The sequence below is a fragment of the Dicentrarchus labrax genome, unplaced genomic scaffold (assembly GCF_905237075.1).
Source record: "Dicentrarchus labrax unplaced genomic scaffold, dlabrax2021, whole genome shotgun sequence".
Classification (NCBI taxonomy): domain Eukaryota; kingdom Metazoa; phylum Chordata; class Actinopteri; family Moronidae; genus Dicentrarchus; species Dicentrarchus labrax.
Window position 1 is genome coordinate 18,308,611 of NW_026136719.1, and position 22,629 is coordinate 18,331,239.

Consider the following 22,629-nt stretch of genomic DNA (forward strand, 5'->3'; position numbering starts at 1 on the left):
TGTGCATTAGCACAGGACAACACACACACACACACACATCAATATCCAATATCCAGTAACCAATAATCAGGTATTATGATGTGTTATTCTAGTTGTTAAGCAGTGGCAGTTTCAGCAGTGCAGAGGTTGAATAGACCAAATTTCGAGCACATGCAAATCATAATATACAAGATTTGAACATGATGTAATAAATATTTAGTTACTGTTTGTCTCTGGTTTCTTTTATCTACATGATTATTTTGACATTTGGTAGGCACATGTTTGAGGGCAGCAGCAGCTTTTTCCTCAGAGGTTGCAGGGATCAGACTTTCACAGTAGGGTGAACAGTGGATTCTACATGGACTACTCAAACTGGAACTTAAGTTGTTGTTTTTAAGTGTTTTTTTCCCCTCCAGACTAATGTTGTTCATTATTTTCTTAAACAGTATGACTGCTTAGTGAATGGGTTATGTGATAAACAAGAGAGAAATTACTTAACTAAAATGAGGACAGATATTTCTCACCATAGTAAAAGACAAGTCAGTATTTTTCCAATGGGAATTTGTAATCAGTGTTTTACATTCGTTTACTATCACAAAACAAGGTTTAGATCAACCATGCTGATAAACTAGACTAAACATATCTTTGTAAATATGGAAAGTATGTCATTAGGGTTATGAATTGGCACTTCCCATCAGGAACAATACATTGAATAAGAGGCAGGAAACATGAAGAGGTCTTAAGAGCCCCGACATAGCAAGCTGACCGTCGACCACCATCAGGTCACTATTCAACGTCTATAGATGAACATTGTTCATAATTTCTGTGAAGTTTGTCTTACATGGTTTGCTCCAGGCAGACCGAATCAGAATTAGTTTGAATGAACGGTGGAGGATGTCAGTGAGACAGACTTCTCACACCTCTCGTTCAGTGGTTTTCAGTGCTTACAAATATAATAACAGAATAACAGTAAAATGTATTTAATTTGTTTATCTTTTTGCAATCCTGGGATCCTTTTCTTTTATTTAAGAACACTACTGACTAGTTATTTCATCTCACAAAGGAGAAGAACCAATATACAGCTATCTGCTGTAGTCCTTGTAATGTGTTCAAGTGCATCTTTTTAACAGAAGACAGGGGTTTGACATAATGTGTCTAATCCGGTTACTTTGTCAGCAATTATTTTTCGAAATTGGCTTGTGTCAGAGCCATAATAGTAAAATCCAACATCCAGAGTCATTTACCCACAGGGAGCATCTTTACTCGCCGACAACTGAAAAACACCATCAAAAGAGCATCTTCAATTTGTATGGATTCAGCGAGGAAAGCTTTACGATGCAGGTTAAAGGATGAAATACCAGAAAGTCTTATCATAACAGTAATTTAATTTAATTATCCTCAGTTGTAATAATTGTGTTGTAAGTAAAGGAATTACGCCATTTAGGTTACAAAGTAATCTACCAGTACAAGTATTTTATCATCCAATCGTCCACACTCATTTGTTTAACCAAGAGTTTCTCACAAGTCTCTCAAGTCCTACCTATACAAGTAAAACTGTACATTTCACTGTTGTAATTGATGATGAATAACCCTTCAGACATGATTTAATGAGGGTACAGAACACTCCATAAAGCAACGTAAATCCCAGATATTACTGTGGAAAAACAATTTAATAAGACCACACTCCTCTTCAGGCTGAGATAAGCTCAGGCAATTCCAAGTTTACAATCATACTGTCTAAATCTGACATATTGCTGTATCAGATCGCATCCATATTCTGCAGCTTGTGAGCATAATTACAGACGCAGTTGAAAAAGGGAGAGACAAGCAGTGTGTGTGTGTGTGTGTGTGTGTGTGTGTGTGTGTGTGTGTGTGTGTGTGTGTGTGTGTGTGAAACAGTCACGTGATCAATTACATGAAAGATAACATTTTGTTTCAATTCTGCAGCACCCATTTGCGAACTAATCGCTCTGCTTGGAAACCAGTCTCCAGGGCCATTACATAATGAGCTCAGATGTAGTTAGCCATAAAACTGTCAAGTTGTTAAACATCACAATGATGCCAGGCCAAAGAGCTGGATAACACACAGCTTTTAATTGTTACAATAGGAGAACATATTGCAAGCCAGTTATAGAGTGTGTATTTGCAAAAGGGGGGCGATCTATAGTATATTTATTGTCACAAAAGCCAATAAACCACCAGATATAACAGGGTGACACAGGACAAACCTCCAACAACCAAAGTCAACACTGCATGATGTGATTGAGAGTGTGTGAAAACTAGTTACCAAGCAAACAGAGAGGTTAAAATGGATTTTTTAAAAAGTAATGGACAGATGGGTAACACTGCCCAACTGGTAGAAACATTAAACTAACAACCTACAGTACGGACAAAAAGATACTAAAGCTAAACAGGATCTATGTGTCTTATATGAAAAAACTATAGTAATAATATTCACACTTATAGAGTCAAACAACATCCAGTTTGAAATCCATTCAAAAGAACACACTTGGACCATGAAGGAGGGTGTCAATGAAGGTATACTCGAGCTAATCTGATAGGGCTGTGAGGTTACACCAGACCAAAACGGTGAAGAAACACCATAATAAAAGGAATCAGTTCAGCTTTTTATTTTTTGATCAATTCAATATAAAAACAGTGATAGAAAGACCATTCAATAATCTACAATAAATTAAAAAATGTTGGTCCTTACGTGAAAAGGTCTTTGATACAACAGTCTGTTTAACCCCACACCCAGAAACCACTACCCTGCTGCCAGTGGAAGTTGCTGAGGGCAGTTTTGATGTCGAGGAGACAGCTTCTTATGACGGAAAGCTATACTGATGGCGTGACTTCTAGCCTGGGGGAGGGTCATCACAGGAGGAAGAAGAGGGAGATACAGAAAGGGGAGGGGGATTAAGGGAAGAAATAAAGACAGCAGGAGATGGAGAAGAAAATAGCCCTGCAGCCTGCGAGCCCTTCAGCAGTGCTACCTCGAGATGCATGATGTGCCTTAACCTCAATCAGGCCATTTTTAACAGGATGTCTTTCCCCAACCAAAGGGCATGTGAGGGGTGAGCTGAAGAGAATCACTTACTTACCCATTATGTTCGAGTTCATAAAAGGTGTTGGGGACAATCCTTCATGGGACACTAATCGACTGTCACTCAAATGATCGCTGTAATGAGGGCTGCCTGCAAAACCCTGGGGGAAGAGATCAGAATATTAAGCACATTATCGGGCAACTTCACTAATTGAGTGATATGGCATACCACTAATTTGTGAGAGGAGAGCACAACTGGTTGGTTATGGTAATAAACACATTCATGTGTATAATAGTCCAAATTAAAGAGAAAAAACAGATCTTTATAGCTTTGTTATTGACATTTTAATTTCATATATAACCCCATTATTTGTCATAAAGATATTCAAGTATTCGATTAACTTGTTTGTGTGGACTTAAGAAGACACAAGAATAATATGTTTTACATTGTTTTTTTACCTTATCAAAGATCAGTCATGCCTTGTGAATGTGAAACTACCAGCCTTACAGCCTCCATATAGGTTCTGGTTATCTGAATCTGAGAACAGTAAAATCAATAGAGGCTTTTAAGTGCCTGTTAAAGACTCACCTTTTTAGCCTTGTTTCACCTAGAATCTAAAAAACAAGGCTCAAAAGCTGTTCTCACTGTTATGTGTCACTCTTTTTATTTTACTTTTTGCTATTTTTATTTTATTATTATGTAACTATATTATTTTAATTATTGTTTCACCATCGTGAGCCGCTGAGCCTGTTATTAACTGTTCTCTTTTAGGATGTCAAAAACTTAAAACTTGCCATTATCGTTAAGGAATATTTGTGTTGTAAATTTAACTAATATGCCACTAAATCCCTCAACATATGAACTTCATATTTTCAGCTTATCATCACTAACAAACCAGGAAATGCTGTAAACATTTGCAGGTCTGTGCTACTTTCTTCATAGAAAACAACTGGACCCGTAGAAACCTTTCCTTTATCTTTATTTGAAGGCATCGGAACAAATAACATCTAAACCATCTATATTTATTTGCTTTCTTTTTGATTCTACCATTTTATCTATATGATAACAGGTTTATATACCGACCCGTACTTCATAGGAAGGTGTTGTTACACAGAAGGGGAAGAAACAGAGAGATGCAATCCTACATCATTTCCAGGTACCTGCAGCTTAAAAAATTGCCTTTTTCTCCTGCAGCTTAACAGTGCTTTTTCATGACAGTTATCAGCTTCGGGGGCTTAGGTCTAAATATCGGTCACAGTATGGTTTTTGAAAACTTGGGGTCCCATGTAATAAAAGATACTCCGTTACAGTGCTAATCCCAAGCCCTGTGAAAATCCTCCTGTGCTCCAGTCAAATACATCTCCCCAAACTACATTAACTCCCACCAGAGGGACCGAGCAGCAGTGGGCTTGCATTTCTATAGAGCTATTTTCACCAACTCATACCCTTTGCATTCAACACAGAGTTAAAAAAAAGAGTAAATCTTATTATCCATCTTTTTTTTGTGAGTGGATGGTGATGGAGTAATTTCAAAGGCAGTGGAGTGTTGTGCTGTGTCGAGGGAATCCTCAGAGATTCCCTATTGTGCTCCTGCCAGGCCGCACACACTGTTAATCACACCATGAACAGACTCAATAACAACAACAGCCCCACGAGAGTCTCTAACAAACTAACACACACAGACTTACACATACACAGCTCACGTAAGCAGGCAAAAAACGTTTCCTCTCTTCTGCAGCAAAACAAGGAAAACGTTTCACAGTACAGACTTAAAGGAATAGCTCAACATTTTAAGGAATATGCTTTGTCTCTTTCTGGGAGCGAGTTAAGACGAGAGGATTGATACCCCTCTTGTATTGGTCATTAAATATAAGGTTACAGCCAGCAGCCAGTTAGCTTAGCTTAGCATAAATAGGGGAAAATAGCTAGCCTGGGTCTGTCGAAAGATAAATGAACCACCTACGATCACCTATTAAGCTCAATATCAACACGTTATGTCTTGTTTGTTTAATTGGTACAAAAACCAAAGTGTAAAAAACAATGTGACATTTTACGGGGGGCAATGTGCCGGTCTATTTCTTGGCTGGGACCAGTAACTTTTGTCTCCGCTCATTGCCTGGCAACTGTTTTCAGCCAAGAAATAGCCAGCGGACAAAACGGTGAATTGTTTACACTCTTAGTTGTGGCTGTGGAGCAGTATTGGTCTTACCATCTACCTCTAGGCCAGAGAGTGAATAAGTGCACTTCCCAAAATGTCGAACTATTCATTTAACCTTTAATATTAGAAAGGACCAAGTGGTAATGAACACTTGACGCTATGATTGTTATGACTGCCACTGTCAATCCCAGCTCAGTGTGTGTGTCAATGCAGGCACACTGTGTTTGCTCCTATGGGACTGCTAGATCATCAATCACAGACCCCTCATCATTCCCAAACACTGGTGGCCTACATCCATCCAAGACACTAACACACGCTGTCATTGCTGCCGCAGGGCCACGTTGGCACTACTGGCTAAATAACTGTCAGATCACCGTGGCAGCATGCAGGCCGGAGCTCACGCCTCGTCCCCCAATCACTCGCCACAGCGTTTAAAAAGTCATCTCTTCCCCACCCTGTGCTGCATCCCAGGTGAACGTGGGGCTGCATGTGGCAGCTTGGGAAGTGATGATATGCTCATGATGGATGCGTGTGGGGTCGAGTATCAAGTCGGGGCAGGGCACTGGGGAAGTGGGGGTTGTCGAGCGGTGGCGGTGGGCACAGCCCTGACTGTCAGACCGCCAGCCTACAGCCACAGCTGCCCAGGATACAGCGGCTGGCTGGGAGCCAAGGTCAGCACAGCAGGGCTCGGGACTGTTCACAGTTGACTGATCACACACTCGTAGCTCACCGGCTCAAACAAGCTCAGGGACAAGACTGAATTCCCTTTGTAACAGACTGAAAGATGAAGCACTGAGGATGTCTTCTGAGAGCATTGGATGGATACTGTGAATAGAGCATAATTTAGGAAGTTCTGGAAAATGGCTCCTATTTTAAATTAATTATAAGATTCTCATTTAACAGAGTAATGGAATGAAACTAAACATCTTCTGCACAATATATTCACCTCAGAAAAGTGTAATAGTCTGTTGGACAATGTAACGTTTTAAAACCGCCTTACAAAGGAAGGAAAAGTAGAGAATGACAGGAAGGTCTCAGCAGACATCTTAAAATCTCAGGGACACAATCGTCTTTGCAAAAGGAAAGAAACATACAAATGACGCTTTCACTTTAACTTGTTCTTTAAAATGTATCTGGGTGAAATGGCGACTTGCCAATAGATGTAAATGTGAGCCTTTTGTCCAATGAGTGCAGCAAGATGCTACAGTCCCACCTATGACCCTAAACAGGATAAGTGGTTCAAATAAAATAGATATATGGATCCACGTAGTGCCTTGTTTTGGATTATACTATATTCCCAATGCAGGGGCCTCTGAGTATTCCCCAAAGTCCAGGATAAACAGCAAAGGTCATTGTACCTTTGTTGTTCAAGGCCTTGAGCTTTGAGAAACATTCCGGATGAGTTTAGACAACCAGAAAGCTTCAGTGCTAAAATAATAATACATTTCTGAAAAATAGACATAAACCACTAGTTAAGTCTTACTGTGTTCCTCGTTTATTAGACGGGTGATCAAAAATGACGCAAAAAAAGTTAATAATAACATAACAAATAAGTTCTATAGTTTTTTATTTTTTTTGCCCGCTCCCAGTATGTCATCAATAAAAACACATGGTGCTACACAGAGTTTGTCATTGTTATCAGCTAATTTCACTTTAGTCTGAATCTAATTTTGCCATCATTCACATGTTGCACCATTGCACTATTGTCTTACTTTCTACAAATGTTATTGTTGATACATACATGTATATATATATATATATATATATATATATATATATATATATATATATATATATATATATCTCATATCAGTACCTAGTAGTTTAGGTTTATGTTGTGCTTCTATTTTTGCTGCATTGCTGTTTTTTATCATTTAAACAGGTTATTCCAGACTACCAAGAGTCATAAGAAATGCCACTCACTTCTTAAAGCAGAATATATAGGATACAATATTTTGTGAACTATATAAATCAAGTCTGCTCACTATAAGGTGTGTATGCAGCTGTGTGGAGAGAGTGGCAAGCTGTCTGCTGGCTGATGCTGTGCCTTGCAATGTCAGAAACACTCATTTATATGCACCTGGAGCAAAGATATCTCAAGCATCTCTGTCTTATAATTCAAATCAAGCTGCCTATGTTACCATAGCCTGTAGATGTTCATTCGGGAAGGGCACAGAGAAATAAACAAGGTAACGCAGCCCGAGTGGCTCTGACATTTAACTGAATTCTAATAGAAAGTGACAGGAGATTGACATTAAATGAAATTCATACAGGGCATCTAGAACAACCAATGTGTGAGGGACAAACAAACAGGGGGAGAGCTGTTCACACTTGCTCACACAAACAGTGAGATGTTCTCACTTAAACACAACAATAGAGATGCAGTTTAATATTTACCTCTCTAATAAAAATCAGTAAGCTATGACAGATAGGTTAAACCAAATATGTTATTCTTACTTTAAATGTGTGATTTTTTTTTTTTTATTAATCACAACTGACTTCAATGAATGTATTGTGCATTGTCCCACTGGTGCCAATAATAAATACAATTTACTGTAAATACACTGAAATATCTACAAAGACGCTGTGTATGTGTAGACAGAGCTTTCAGCCATCATGTCTTTTACTGTAGTTTAAGACAGTTTACTCCTGCTAGCGTTTACAGAATATGACTGGCAGGTAGAGGAACAAACCAATGGCCTTGGAAGTCTGCCAAATGGAGGTCAGTGAATCCCATTCAATCCCTGCTTAAAAACATGAATCACCTGCAGTGTCACTGCACTGGCTTATTTCACCACTGTTGATAGAAAGGTTTCAAATTTACGTAGCAAGAACTCATCCTAAGGCTCAACAGCCTTTTGGGGTTTGGGTACGGTAGGTTGTACAAAACAAGACATTTTTGGCATTTCGTAGAATAAATTAATATTTCTATAAATCTATAATAATCTAAATGAGTAGATTGATCAATAAGTAGTATAATCCTTAGTTTATAATTATTATAATAATAATTTCTCCTCACTTAATGTTGATGTTTTGAACTTGGATGCCACTTTTTTCAGTATGAGAACACTTAGAGCGAGCTAGGATGAAAAATGACCCTTTGAGCTGAAATATACTTATAAGTACATAAAAAGAAGCTCAATCTCAATGACATCAGATTCCAGTGATTGGTTATCGCTAACAACTTATGTTTGGGTAGATAAAAAAATCTATTCCAACACCCATGAGAACATTAACTAGTCCTTTCTGTCGCAGAGAAAATATATCTATTACAGGTCTTGCAGCATGAGTGAGATAAGGTGAGACTAAAACATTGTGAATGTACCGCTTTGATGTAATGAGTGTTAAATGATGTGCTGTGGAGCAGAAAGGCCATTCAAAGGTGTTAAGGTGTGGGTCATCTTACCCGGGAGGACTCATAGGAGGGACTGGACTCGCCACCTGGGGCCCAAGATGCTTGGTTGGTCCGCTCCTCCATACCTGTCAGAGAGAGAGATGCACAACTCAGTCAGCAAGTCAAGATTACTCACATAGTTCGATGTACAGTTTATCTACACTCTCTGTGTCTCTCTCTTACACAGACACGATGAAGATCGACTGAAACACAATTAAAATGGTGGTTTATGCATTGTCCCTGTGCTTGTGAATGTTTTCAGTTCAAAACTATTGTGTTTCAAAGAGATTCTGTCTGTTATTTGCCTGTACTGTACATGAAATATGGACAATCGTACACTAAAGGCAAAGACGTGCTTTAGGAGAGAAAAGGAGGGAAAAATACTCAACGCTTCAATCTTTTTAAATAATGGCTGGCAAAACCATTAATGCATTAATCGAGTGACAGAAGTATTTTGATAACAGTTTGAGTCACTTTTCTAGAAAAATGCCAAACATTTGCTTGCACCAGCTTCTCAAATGTGTGTTTGCCTTTCTGCTTTTCTGTTTTATATCATAGTAAAAACAAAATTTTACTGGCATTTTCTTATTAATCAAGGAAATAGTTGTCAGATTAACTGATGAAAATATTTGGCAGCCAAAACAACGTGTCTATCCAGCAGCTTAGCACATTTTTACACAAAACTGAGCTACAACAAAACTGGGAAACTCTGCAGAACTATTTAATAATTTGTATAGGCCTCACAAATCAGCAGTCTAATCCTGAAATTCACTCACACTCTTCAGAGATAACCTGCATAAAAGTTGTCAATGTTACAGATAATTAGAAGGACAGGCCTACTGTATGTTATATCTAAGGTCTGAAAACTCATGTACTAACAGTTTAAGTAATGGCACAGTAGGGATGTGATTTTACAACTTAACTATCTTTTAAAATTACTAATTCATCTCTTCAAAGCTTTGTGACACAAAAAATATTTTCCATGCTGTCATTTAGTTTGCTTTGCATAAATCATACCCATAAATAAACACCGTTTTATGTGCTTCAGTGCACCAAACAAAAACAACTTACAACTTGATGATTTGGCACTGATGTATGCCAGGCTACTTCCAGACAGCTGAGCACTAAGACTTGATAAAACTCATTTTTAAATGAAAGAAAACCTCTATGTTTCAAAAGTCAAACAGATAAACAAATAAAATCAATAACTCCAACCAACTGCAAAGCAAGAGCATCTGGCATATATTGAAAAATATAATATCTGATCTTTAGAATCTAATTTATGTGATATAGTCTGTAAACATATTTGATGCCTCAATTCTTCTTGCTGTTTGAAACAATATTGTGTTGCAGTAAAAGCCAAAGTCCCCACAAACAAAACATAATTGCAGAGAAAGAATCAACATTCTCCAAGTTATTGATTGTCCCTGTTGCAATTTAATCTGTCTCAGCAAAATGCAATACCATTTGTTCATTTTTAGCTTCAAATAAAAAAATATCAGATTTAAAGAAATTGTGTGCACTCGGAAAAATAATAATATATCAAGCAACAGACCACAACAGAACTTTTTAATATTAAGAATATTTTTAACTTTTAAATGTATAAAATGATAGTTGCACTCAGGTGCCTCCAAGCAGCGTGGTCAGACATGAAATCCAAGAAAACAGTATGTACAAGACTGAAACAAACAACTCTGATAAAAGCAGAAGTAGAATCTGCCCGGCAAAAAGCAAACAAAGTCTGTAATCACAGATCAGAACACACGGAGAGCGTTTACCAGTTCTCTGATTCACTAAGTTATAGTACAGCTCAGCGAGCAGCTTAACCAACTATAGCTACTGATTCCCCTTAACCTGGTTCAATGCAACTGAACTGATACTTCTTAACAGGGCTACAACTAACAATTATTTTCATTATTGTTTAACATTTTATTCTATTAATTGATCAGTTGTTTGGTCCATAAAATGTCAGAAAATAGTGAAAAATACGATCACTGTTTCCAAAAGCCAAAGATCACAACTCAAAGATGTTCACTTCACTGTCATAGAGGATTCACAGAAACCAGGAAATATTCACAAGAATTTAAACTTTCTTTCTTCAAAATGACTCAAAACAATTATCGAAGTAGTTGGCAATTAATTTAATAGTTGACAACTAAGCGATTCATCCACTAATCACTGCAGCTCTACTTCTTATGTGTCGGTATCAGATATTAATTTCCAACTGAGCACTTCAATATTAAAGAGAACTGATGAAAAGGTAGTATGATTTTGAGGTACATGTCTGTGGACGATCAATGAGATGACAATCTGAGATGTGATCAATTACAAAGAACATAGGTGTCATTTCCAACTGTCACCATGTCAATCAATTATTAGTCAGAAAACTAATTATACACTTCACCAGAAAGCCAGTGACACTTCTGAAACCAGAAATCATGCTCCAGTGAACAGCGTTAAAGATAAGTTTCATCCTGACAAACATGTTTTTTTAGCTTGAAACTCACAGCAGGTTTGTTTCCTCTTTTAAAGTCTTCATTATTATTATCAGTGGCTCACAAATACAGTCAGTGGTCTCACCTTCATCAGTTGGCTGCGTTATCATGTCCACATTAGGGCTGCACACCGAATCGAAATATTATCGAAATCTCAATATGACCAAGCGCAATATGTAAATCACACAAGCTTCATTTTTTACTGATAAATGGTCAAATGTGTGACAATACAGCGTCATAATGAAGTATTGTGGGGCTGCAGAGATACTTTTACTTCTACATTTGGGTCTAAATTTTGGTTCTGTGACAAGACCGATGTGACATATTGTAGCCCAACTGAGGCCTTTTACACACTGAAATGAAACAATGGTCAGTGTTTGCTCTCTGGCCCACGGGGCTGTCATCTCGTCTGATTACCATCTCCTACCAGGGCTCAAGGGTCCCCTCTCTTCTCCGAGCACAGACAAGACAGCACAATAAGATTACTCACTGACACAAGAGGCAAAAAAAGAGAAAACAAACACAAATGCACTGGCTGTAATTTAGGTCTGATGATTTTGGAGGATGCTGCTTTACTGTTAAGCACTCTGTGGCAAAGATGCACAAAATCCTACAACAGGAAAAGGACAACCATTCCCTCCTCACACACAGTATGCTCAAAGCTATAATCAATATTTCTGTGCGAACTATGATTCAAATGACTATGTGCTAAGTTCAGTAACTTGCAGAGAATAACCCACAAATAATTATCACCCCTCTCTGCAGCTCTATTAAGCTTTTTACCTTATTTCAGGGAACTGTTTTGGTTTTACAGACACAGCAAAAGTCTCATGCATCAAACAAAAAAGCTCAGATAACCCAAACGTACCTGCCCAGCACCAAACCGCAGGTAGACCAAGTTGGTGAATGTCTAATGAACATACACTCAGTTGGCAGTCCAACACAAAAGTATTGCAATAAATCCTCCCTTAATAAAAGGTATATTACATTTTTGTTTCAAGCTGTATAAGAGAGGTATTGATCTCAGTTTATGATTATCATTGTTTGCTGTTTAGTTGTACTGTGATACACTGAGAGGCGTCTCTAATATTTGTCCTCACCGTTTCAATCATTGAGGGTGGACTATACATATACATAGAAACAACTCTCAGTTGTGGTTAATCCTGTAACATTTCATAAGGCATTAGCAAGAAACATATCAATGTAATATTCTTGAACATCTGATGAGTATTTTTAATAAAACAAATAATAGCGAACTAATATGAATTTGTAGACTTTAAACATTTATCTGCATGTTTGACTACATTTTGGGTCCGTTCCAAAGGAAAAGGGCGAACTACAGAATGTAACAAAGCCTTAAATGAAAGATGACTAAACCAAAGGGAGCCACATAGGGGAAATGTTCATTTTCCTGTCTTGCTTGTTCCCAGTCACAACTCCCAACACTGCTTGAAGATTCAATATTATACATTTTACTTGACTTGTCCAGTCACGCAATCAAAAAGTGTTTGATGGAACTTGCAGCGAGTGCAGACCTGTCAAAAAAAATTAATATTTAACTACAAAAATTATATTCAGCAATTCTATTACAGGCCATATGGTGGATACATTTTGTATCCTTGAATGTCCTGAAAGTATGGTGACCCTCAAGAATGTTTATATCCTGCATAAATTATAGGTGCACCAACAGTATTGGTAAAGCTGATGTCAGGATTCAACACACACAAGAATAACTAAAACTGCCCTGACATCTATTTGTTCTTTGTGACAAAAATATAAATCCTGTCCTCTGAGGGAAAGATGTCTCCTAATATGTGTCTATTTTTAAGTTAACGTCAAACATTGTTTAGAAGAGTGACCTTGGTTATGCAGGTGAAAGGTCATTCTATACACTATTCTCTATAACGTAGTTTACATATGACCATGATGAGAAATATGTCTAGGAAAATACGTGGTCTATTTCAAAGGACCGAGATGAATATGCCATCCTTATCTATACAGCTGCAAATGTCGCTGTGAACCTGTGGTTATGGTTTGACGGACGCAGCCAGCACAGAGCTTTGCTGTCATAACTGACTCCTTTCCCACTGTCTCTGTTGGGTCTTTCATAAATAGCTGTACCCTCCCAACGCTCCCAATTCTGCCAAAAGTTCTCTGTATCAATGATAAGACTGGTTTCAGTGACCTTGATGGGATTTCATGCATGGCTGAAGCACTGCAAAAGAAATTGAGGTAAAATATCAGGTTGTTCATGCACAATGGGAAACTGGCACATTTCAGTATGAAATCTACAAGCTAGAGCAGATAGTTACACACAGAAAAGACAATGTATTTTCTCTATTTATTTATCACATATAACCTGTTTGGTTTAGGTAAAACAAGGTCTAGTGCATTTTCCAACTTAGTGCAGTTTGTTTGTGTAAAAGCTGTCAATTAAACTCTAAAAATAATAGTACAATAATCCCCTCTGTAATATTTGAGTAGAAGATGCATCTTTTTTTGTCCTGTCTCTTTGTCATTATTCACAACATGCACTTGATTTACAGTCTAATAATACTCAGCTATTTCTTACTTCTTCTTCTTTCTTTCACCAGATAACATAAATATACACATAAGAACCATTTAAGTGCAGCGGGACTTGCTGTCAGTCACCAGACTTTGATTTCCCCACGTGGATCCACATCACCATTACTGTCTGATCAATAAGTTAACCTGACGGTCTGTATAACTTAAACATGAACCAGTTTAGACCAAATGAACTGAACTACAGGTGTGAAAGCGCCCTTAATCACATCACCATAGCACTTGTGTATTAAATGATCAACTTACCAGAGTCTTTATTGTTGTTGATATCAATTACATTGCATAGAAAGTGATGATCTATTTGTTTTGACTAATAATTGGATCTGTTTATGATTTGCCACAAAATACCTAATAATAGGTTTTTAGTTTTATTCATTTATAAGATGAATTATATGTTTTATATGAAGGAAAGACAGAAAAATTACAGATAAAACAGAAAATTATAGTAAAACATAAAAGTTATAACACAGTCAGAAGCCCCAACAATGTTGGACACTTTCGTAAAAACAGGGCAATTACATATTTACTGCAATTATATCAAAATAGTAAATGAGAACAAACACTTTCCAATATAAACACAGAAACCCAACTGGTGTTTTAATATGCTTCCAATACCCTGTTAAACATCATTAAATACATTCAGACACAGGGTCAACTTCATCTTTGAACAGCTGAGTATGACTGAGGATAAAAGGGGCCTAAAGAGAAAAAAGAAAGAAAAAAGGCTTCTGGTCCGGGCGGCATCTTGACTAAAAGGAGAAATGAGAAATGTCAGTCATTTAAAAACTAGTTAACCTGATTCCCAGCACAAATATGTTTCCTATGACCCAAAATAAATACACAATCATTAATGCGCAAATACATTGATGGAGGGTTAATGTATGTGCAACTGCTACAGCACTATAAATCATATCAGCTTTGTGCCACTGTATCACACAACACAACAAACACAGTCTGGTAAGTTTAATTGATGTCCATGTTCATGTAAACAAACAGAAAATACACCCTGGCAGTGCTGGCTTACAAAGAGCCTTTGGCTTTATTTGACATAATGGTTTCCTGTATAAATGAACTGTGAGCAGAACTAATGGTGAAACCAGTGACTGCATCAAACACATGTATACAAATAATGAAGAACCAGTTTTCACAGGGACACAGGTTGTTGTCTGAGTTTAAATTACACTAATTTGCCATAATTTAGAGTAATAATCTGGAGGAAGAGGTAACAGCCCTGTTGACTGCGTTATACAACATTGGCTACCAAACAAACAGACTATTATGATCTATTATAATGGACGACAGTGAGTAAGAAACCAATGGCAAAAAGCAGACATACAGGCGAAAAAGGTGTAAAATAAAAATAGAAAATTGATATTAACGCACACTGAGATACACTGTCTCCAGTGTAACCCCTATAAAGTACAGTCAATGTACATTACATACACAAATCTTGGCCCGGAAGGTCAATGAGTGTGTTTAAAAGTAATTAATACATTAATTATTTAATTAAAAGTAATTTAGAAAGTTCAAATAAACTGTACACTGAGCTACTCTGGGTTACACAAATGAACATGTACTAAGTTGCAACTTAGTCTATTTGCTATCTGGTATAATCAATAATCTTAAATCCTACATCTTAGTTATGAACATTTTTTACTAATTTCTTATTAATCGTAAAGAGATAGACTTATAACCTTACTATATCGATACTATAGATACAATGTCTTCTAGCGACAATAGGATCGATACCAGAAAGTGATCAGTCTCTCTCTATGTTGTACTCATTTGTATTTCATTAAAGAGTAGAACTGTCTGTGCAAACGAGACTCTCTGTCTCTTCTGTCTCTTCTTTCTCTTCTCCACTACTGTTGTGTTCTGTAGTGCGATGAACCACCGCAGGCGCAGGGCACCGTGGAGCGCACCCCAGACTAATAATCCGACACTTACACACATGGCTGAACGAAAGAGAGGTATCGTTTGGAGCTATTTCACACAGCCATGAATGAAAACGAAGCCATCTGCAATGTGTGAAGGAAGGTTGTTAAGATTGAGAACCACTGCTCTACCTGAAGGAAAGACGAATGGTTGAGAGTCGTTTCTGCCTTTGTTTAGTTATTTGCACTTTGCCTATTTATATATAAAAAATGTTTTAAAACATTAATGAATGTTTGCACTATTTAGAAAACCTTTTTCAATTTACAAAATAAAATATATTAAAAGAATTATTTTAGCTTCAGTTATATCAGGACTAGAGTATTATAGTTCCATCCAATCACCTGCCAAGTAGTTTTGAAAGTGCCCTTTTCCAAACAGTGTCCAGTGATGACTTTACACATTGTTCTGTGTAACAAATCATCGGACGCAGCCAGCTTATTAGACTTGCTGACGTACTGAACAACAATGTTAACAATCTTGAGTTTTCACATCGTATTTATCTTTCCTGTAATGAATTTAATTGGTAAATTGATTGATAATTGAAGGTCTCAAGCAAGCACATCATCAGAATATTTCTAGAGATAAAAATCTGTTAATTAATAATTCTTTGTAACCAGAATTGACTCACATCATATAGCAGTCCCTTCAGGAAGCACTGAAGTTTTTGGGTGGGTTGTTGTGGAAGAAAATGTCTGATCTCAGGGCTTTTAGGCTTTTTTTTTGATGGTATAATTAATTCAGCAACTACGCACTAGTACTTTAGCGGCATATGGCTCATTGTTTTTGTCCGAGGGCCGCTATGATTGGTTAAACTCGCAGGAAGTTATTTGATCAAATTTGTAAAAAAGTTGCTGTATTGCAAGGTCGCACAGAGTTCTCCGGGATTGCTTGAATTTGCGTTAATTGTTGCGATCGCTAAATCACAACTTGACGGAGGGACTGACAAAGAGAGGCAGTGGTGAGGCTCCTTATAGCTATAGAGATATAGAGCCCCGCAAAGAAACATGCAGTTATTTTTATTCGTGTGAGATCCAACTGTACCACTATATACCACTAGATGAAAATTACCCATTCAACAGCAGCCATCCACTGCCCCGCTGCCCCCACTATAGAGTCAATGGCCTCATCAAATTTGCATCATCAACACAGCTGGAAGGGAGAAATGATAAATCTCTGTTCGAGCCACTTTGGGTATTTTTTCCAATCCATCTTTCTCTGGCACACTTTTGAAGGGTCTTGCCAGTCCCACTCTGCCTCAATTATCTGGCTATGCCCAGCTGAGATGCAATAATCCAAACTCTCATTCCCTGCAATTTCCACACTTCTGTCTGCACACTCACTTGCCTTATGTTCACAATCACTTATGTAGGTGCTTCTTCCCCTACCTTGAGGATCAGAGACACGGGAGCACATACTGTAAGCTGAAGGAAGGAGGGATTTACCCTTGATAGGCCTGATACACTTTAAGGTGCTGCAGTTCATTTTTAACATCATTATTTCTTACATGGTGAAGGTTTAATTTTGCATAATCTAGTTGCGTAACATTTCTTAAGAAAAAAAAAAATAAAAAGATTACCAGCTACCTGTGGTATTGATATGACTTTCCAATAGTAGAATACCTACATCCATAAATTAAACAAATCAAATTGCTTTCCATTCTTTTTATGCCTGGTGCATCTTCTGACCACTGACACATAAACAATCTCATCTCACATCTCTCATCAACTCATCTTTGATACACTTAATATTTTGGATTCTGTTTAACAGAGTCTTTATTACATAGGAGTAATACTTAAGATCTGATTTGACATTTCCCATACATTAAGATATTTGAGTCAGAAAATGACTGAGCACCACAAATCAAAGCGTTCAACCTTCATTGCCTTTCAAATGACTCACAGTCATAGCATGATAACTTTTTTTCACACTGCAATTCAACAGTAGAAACCAAGGCTGCCCAGTATGGTAAAACAAATCATACTTTGAGTGGCGATATCATTCTTGATTAGCAGGAATGATCATTTCTGCATCACACTTTTCATTTTCACTGATAAAAAAACAAATAAAATCATAAGGATTTGTTGTGTCTGTACCAAACAAACATGTTTTCTGTAGAACAAGATTTATAGACAGAACTACACTACTATTATTATTATAATGCAGTTTGTCACATATTTTACATTTATCAAAAAACTGCAGTTTCTGCGATTTGGATTCTGCACTTGGTCATAATGTGCAAATACAACACTGATTATATCCAAGAGTTAAAAGCTATGCAAATATTATTCATCATTGTTTCCCTTTAACTAATCAGTGATATCCACCAGAGCCTGGAAAGTTCTGTTGTTCTTTAGGCCATTATAGATAGTAGGGATCGATAAAAAATCTGAACCATTCAGTTAGCTTGTCACAAGTCGGGGCGTGTATCTATTGTTGGGTTCATAACTCTCAGCTGACACAGATGAAGTGTAGAGTGCAGCTGTCAGTCAGTCTTGGTAATAGCAAGTGGACAGTAGTCTACAGATTAGAACCTCCAGCATCGCTTCGGTCTGCTGTACGGGAGCATTACGCATTTAGTGTGTGGTGTGTCTTATGCTAGCAGTAATGCTTCCAGTATGAACCATTTGCACCAACATCACCTCAGTGTGTCCGTTGACAGCAAAGAGGAGAGAGTCTAGCAGGAAGGAGCACCTCCTTTATTAAAACAGCCTCTCCATGCAGATTGAGATGGGGCAAAATCCATAACTAAAGCACTGGGGGGGGTTACAGCGAAATGATATGCAGCAGTATGCAGTCGTGAAGGATTTCAGTATATGATTAGTTGTTCACCTTTTTTTTGCGAAAATTTTTTGTGAACTGTTCCCCCCCAATAGATTATAAATTATGAGCAATAAATAAGCTGATATTTGATTTTACAAAGAATATGGTTATTAAACAGTCGGAAAGTAGGTAGTAGTAGTAGAAATTAGTAGGAAATTTAAATAAATATATTTTAATAGAATTAGACAACGTGTAACATCAGGTCTAAATTCTTTTAAATATTTTTTTAGAAATGGTACAAAACAACGACCCACATTTTGACTTTGTTAGGTTTCTAAAGGACAATGCTGGTCACCAAACAACACACAGCCGTGACAATGAGCTTTGCCTGTAACACACAAACTCTTTTCTGTTCCAAACAAAAAGCACCGTGCTGATGTTCGTCTATTTTAGGAGTCACAGAGGGCAAGAAACAGCCTAAAGGTGGCTGTCCACATCTTACTATATTAAATCATAAAACACATGGTGTCTTGTCAACAGCACATGGGAGACTTCATTGGTTGAGATGGTTGTAGTGTCAGTATGTGAGTATTGTTCTGCAGACAAATCAGCCTCTAAGAATCAAAAGTTTCATCATTATCAATGTGGTTTATATATAACACAACAACCTGGCCAGTGAGAACTTTTCATTAACCATGCTTATAAAATATAAACTTTACCAGTTTATTAAGTACACCTGCATAACCTGATGCAACCCAGTAAAAAAAATCACCGCAATAAATCCTGTCGTGGACACTTTCTGTTAACACTGTTTCAGAAAAGAGTTTATTGCTGTGCTGAGCTACATTATATTAAAAGGTGTATCTGATAGTTTGTCCACAGGTTGAACACTTGATCTTTATATGATTCTAAAAAAAAACACCAGACCAGTAATAGTCTGAAGCTTTTGTGTCACTAATGAGTAAAATAAACATCTTTAAGGGAACCTCGCCAAGAAGGTGTGACTTTATTTAAAAACCCTCTGACTGGAGTTTCGTTGTCATTTGTGTTCCTGAAAAGAGCGGACACACAACGTCCCATTCACTTCAATGATTAGGTATTCTCAAATTCATCCCCACAACTCCATAGTTCATGAGTGACAACTCTGTTCCTGTTTCTTTGTCTTTTCGTTCAGTTTCCACTAAGTGTGTGTCTTTCGTTTCACAGATAACTGACAACAACAAGGCTTTGTGGACGCACACAAAACATGCTTTCAGAAAACATAATGCCTGATTGTTGACTTTCTCTAGTAGCACATGAGACAATAGATGTGCTTTGGATTAATGTCCTCCAGCATTTATAGCCAGGAAGATCCAGATCCAGAAGCAGGGAATCTGAAGTCTTGTCATTACAACCAAACCCTCCACAAACCTATTTAACGATAAAGATGCTCACAGATAAAAAAAAAAATTAAAAGAAGACTATTCAATGTGTGTATGAGGGCTTTCAGAGGGATGGGACAATTATCACACTACAGAATAATTTAATGAGAGGATGTCTAACAATCCCATTAAACTACACTGCAATTCACAAGCAGCTGATTGTGATCACCAGAATATCACAGCCATATTAATTAACCCTAAATAAAATTTACCCCACACACACACACACACACACACACACACACACACACCTCACAGCAAACCCTGATAAGAACATACTGTATCGTTTCTGTGACACTAAACAACACACCTTGATCAAAGCAGCCACAACATGCCTGATTTATGCCTTTTTTTCCTCATCTGACAGTAAAGTAAAACATTCACTGTAATACGCCCCGATGGTAATTAGATAAATAAAACATTTACACACATCTGTGGCCTAGACCGTGCTTTGTTATACATCTTTACTACAGCACTCCGCTATATTCCAGGTGGAGAGCTTATGTTTCAGGCACCAGATGTGGACAGCGCAGACACGAGCATGCAATGCAAAACTGAAAAAAATATATATCAGAGGGTGTATTTAAATAGGTTTGAAGGGATCAGGTCCTACCTGATGCACTGAACTGACTGCTTCCAAGTGTAGTGGGCCTGTTTTTCCCACCGTTTACAGGTGGAGAGAACATCTGAAAGGAAGAATACACACATATACCTGCAATTAGAAACCATTCAGACAACCAGCTGCAATCATCCTCAAAAGCTGCTCATGATTTTTAAAAATTAAAAGATAAGTTTGTCAAATCATATGAGTTAACACTGATGTTAATTGATCAGTTAGTCATAGCCCATTTGGTCCTCACACCTCTGAATCATTAAAGGTAAATAAAATAATAAATAAAAAAAGGAGTGAAAAAGACAATCCTACCGCACTAAAATCCAGCAGGTCACTTAATTCCTTGTCTGTTCCAAGAGCGGCAATCCGCTGCTGAGGATTCATCCTGGCGATCTAGAAACCTGAAGAAAACACAGTCCATCAGGGTCACATCTCTCTCTCTCTCTCTCTCTCTCTCTCTACTGCTGCTGCTGCTTTATTCAAACAGCAGGGACGAGTGCCACAGGAAATGACCAATGCCCAGAGAGAGGGTGTTTGTTATGGGCGCAGAATAAAAGACCATCACTGAGAAGTAAAAGTTGGCTTCTGGCATTGAAGCATAAACAGACACTGACAGTTGTTTGGCCATGTTATAACATTTTGGTTCACACAAGCTGCAGTGTGTGTGTGTGTGTGTGTGTGTGTGTGTGTGTGTGTGTGTGTGTGTGTGTGTGTTAGGGGGGTTTGTTGGTTAAAAAAGAGAGAGATGAGGTGGAAGAGCTCTCTGAATGGATGTTACAGCTTATTATTAAAAACCAGAACCTGCAGCATCGCCTGAACTGACTGCAGTCACATTATTTCCTCCTCTAATAACACCGCTCACTCTTTCACAGCCTTCACCCACCAGGCTGCCAACTGACCACGCTAATGTCAGTCATTATTATTTTATACACAAGCATTATCGATGGTTATCGTTAGCTGGCCGGCTAATGCTAGCAGCAGTTACTGACTCAAAGACAGAGAGAGAGAGAGAGAGAGAGAGAGAGAGAGAGAGCGACCCCACAACCAGCGGTGATAGTCGTTCATAAAGAGACGACCATTAACAAAGAGTATGACAATACTGGTTCAAGATAAGTAACACGGAGCAAACAAACACTGCAGAGGACACTCTCAATCCCTCAGCTCCACAACACAAAACGCAATGATGGGCTTTTCTCAACTCCCAACTTCTTTCACAGGTCCGAAAGCTTTTAAGGCAAACTCACACAGATTTTTTACCTTTTTTCCGATTAAAATCCCGACTAGGGTGATCTGGTGGAGACTCGCTGTCTTGCAATACGCCTTGAAATAGCGAAATATGGAGTTAAACGGCGATACCTGGGGAAAATATCCTCTATATATATCAGTTACGAGTTTCCCTTAGGCAGACATTTTTGGTTTGCAAAAGCCTCAGCACCACGATGACATTGGTTATTGTATCCCTCCGCCGAGCACAGTGACATGATGGTCCCACACACACAGCGGGAGATGCTGCAGGAGTCCGCGCACACCGTCGTGGGGTCACACTCATGCATCACATGCTTATCTCTGTCTGAAAGGTGCATTTAATGGATTATAATGGGCTGCAGCATCACAGTAATCTTTTCTGTGTATTTATTGTGCATTCAGTTGTATTCAAATCTATTTTTACAGCATTGTTGGTGATACATTTCATGCAGCAGGGGAGTGTAAGCAAGGCTGGATTACTAACTAGGTGAAGTTGCCTGCAAGGCTCTGCGCCTAGAGAGGCTTTCACTGCATGTCAATTGGATTAGGTCATTTGATTAAATGTAAATATAAGGGAAATTAAAGTGAATATCAACTTGAATTATTAGTTAATCTTGCTGCGCCTTGTATTTGCACTGGATTTAAATGTCCAGTGTGTAACATTCATGAGGATCTGTTGGCAGAAGTTTAATATAATATTTATAGATATGTTTTCATTAGTGTGTAATCTGCTGAAAATAAGAAGTGCCGGTTTTTGTTTTCTTAGAATGAGGAACAAACCAAACACTGGCTCTATATAGGGCCTTTTGTGTTTTTCATACGCTTTGGGGCCACCGTAGTTTCTTCTACACACTTGGAGGGCTGAGCTGTATTCAAATTGGATCCAATCTGCAACTTCACTGCTAGATGTCGCTGAATCCTGCTCACTGGTACTTTTAATGTAAACTTGAAGGAGACAGAGCACAAAGACTTTGTACAAAGGGCAGCGGGGGCCAAACAGTA

The 22,629-nt window shown here is 38.0% G+C and overlaps 1 protein-coding gene across 6 annotated transcripts in view; it reads right to left on the reverse strand.

Annotated features, from left to right (window-relative positions):
- The window catches only part of tcf12 (transcription factor 12), a 75,541-nt gene extending 53,731 nt beyond the window's left edge, over positions 1-21,810 (reverse strand). For all 6 annotated transcript variants that reach the window (XM_051379320.1, XM_051379319.1, XM_051379318.1 and 3 more), the window contains exons 1-5: positions 21,640-21,810; positions 20,695-20,783; positions 20,383-20,455; positions 8,588-8,661; positions 3,081-3,183 (exon numbers count right to left, since the gene is read on the reverse strand). In XM_051379320.1, coding sequence (XP_051235280.1) covers positions 3,081-3,183; positions 8,588-8,661; positions 20,383-20,455; positions 20,695-20,766 — 322 coding nt within the window. In that variant the 5' untranslated portion in view covers positions 20,767-20,783; positions 21,640-21,810. The remainder of the gene's footprint in view (positions 1-3,080; positions 3,184-8,587; positions 8,662-20,382; positions 20,456-20,694; positions 20,784-21,639) is intronic.
- Between the last annotated feature and the right edge of the window lie 819 nt (positions 21,811-22,629).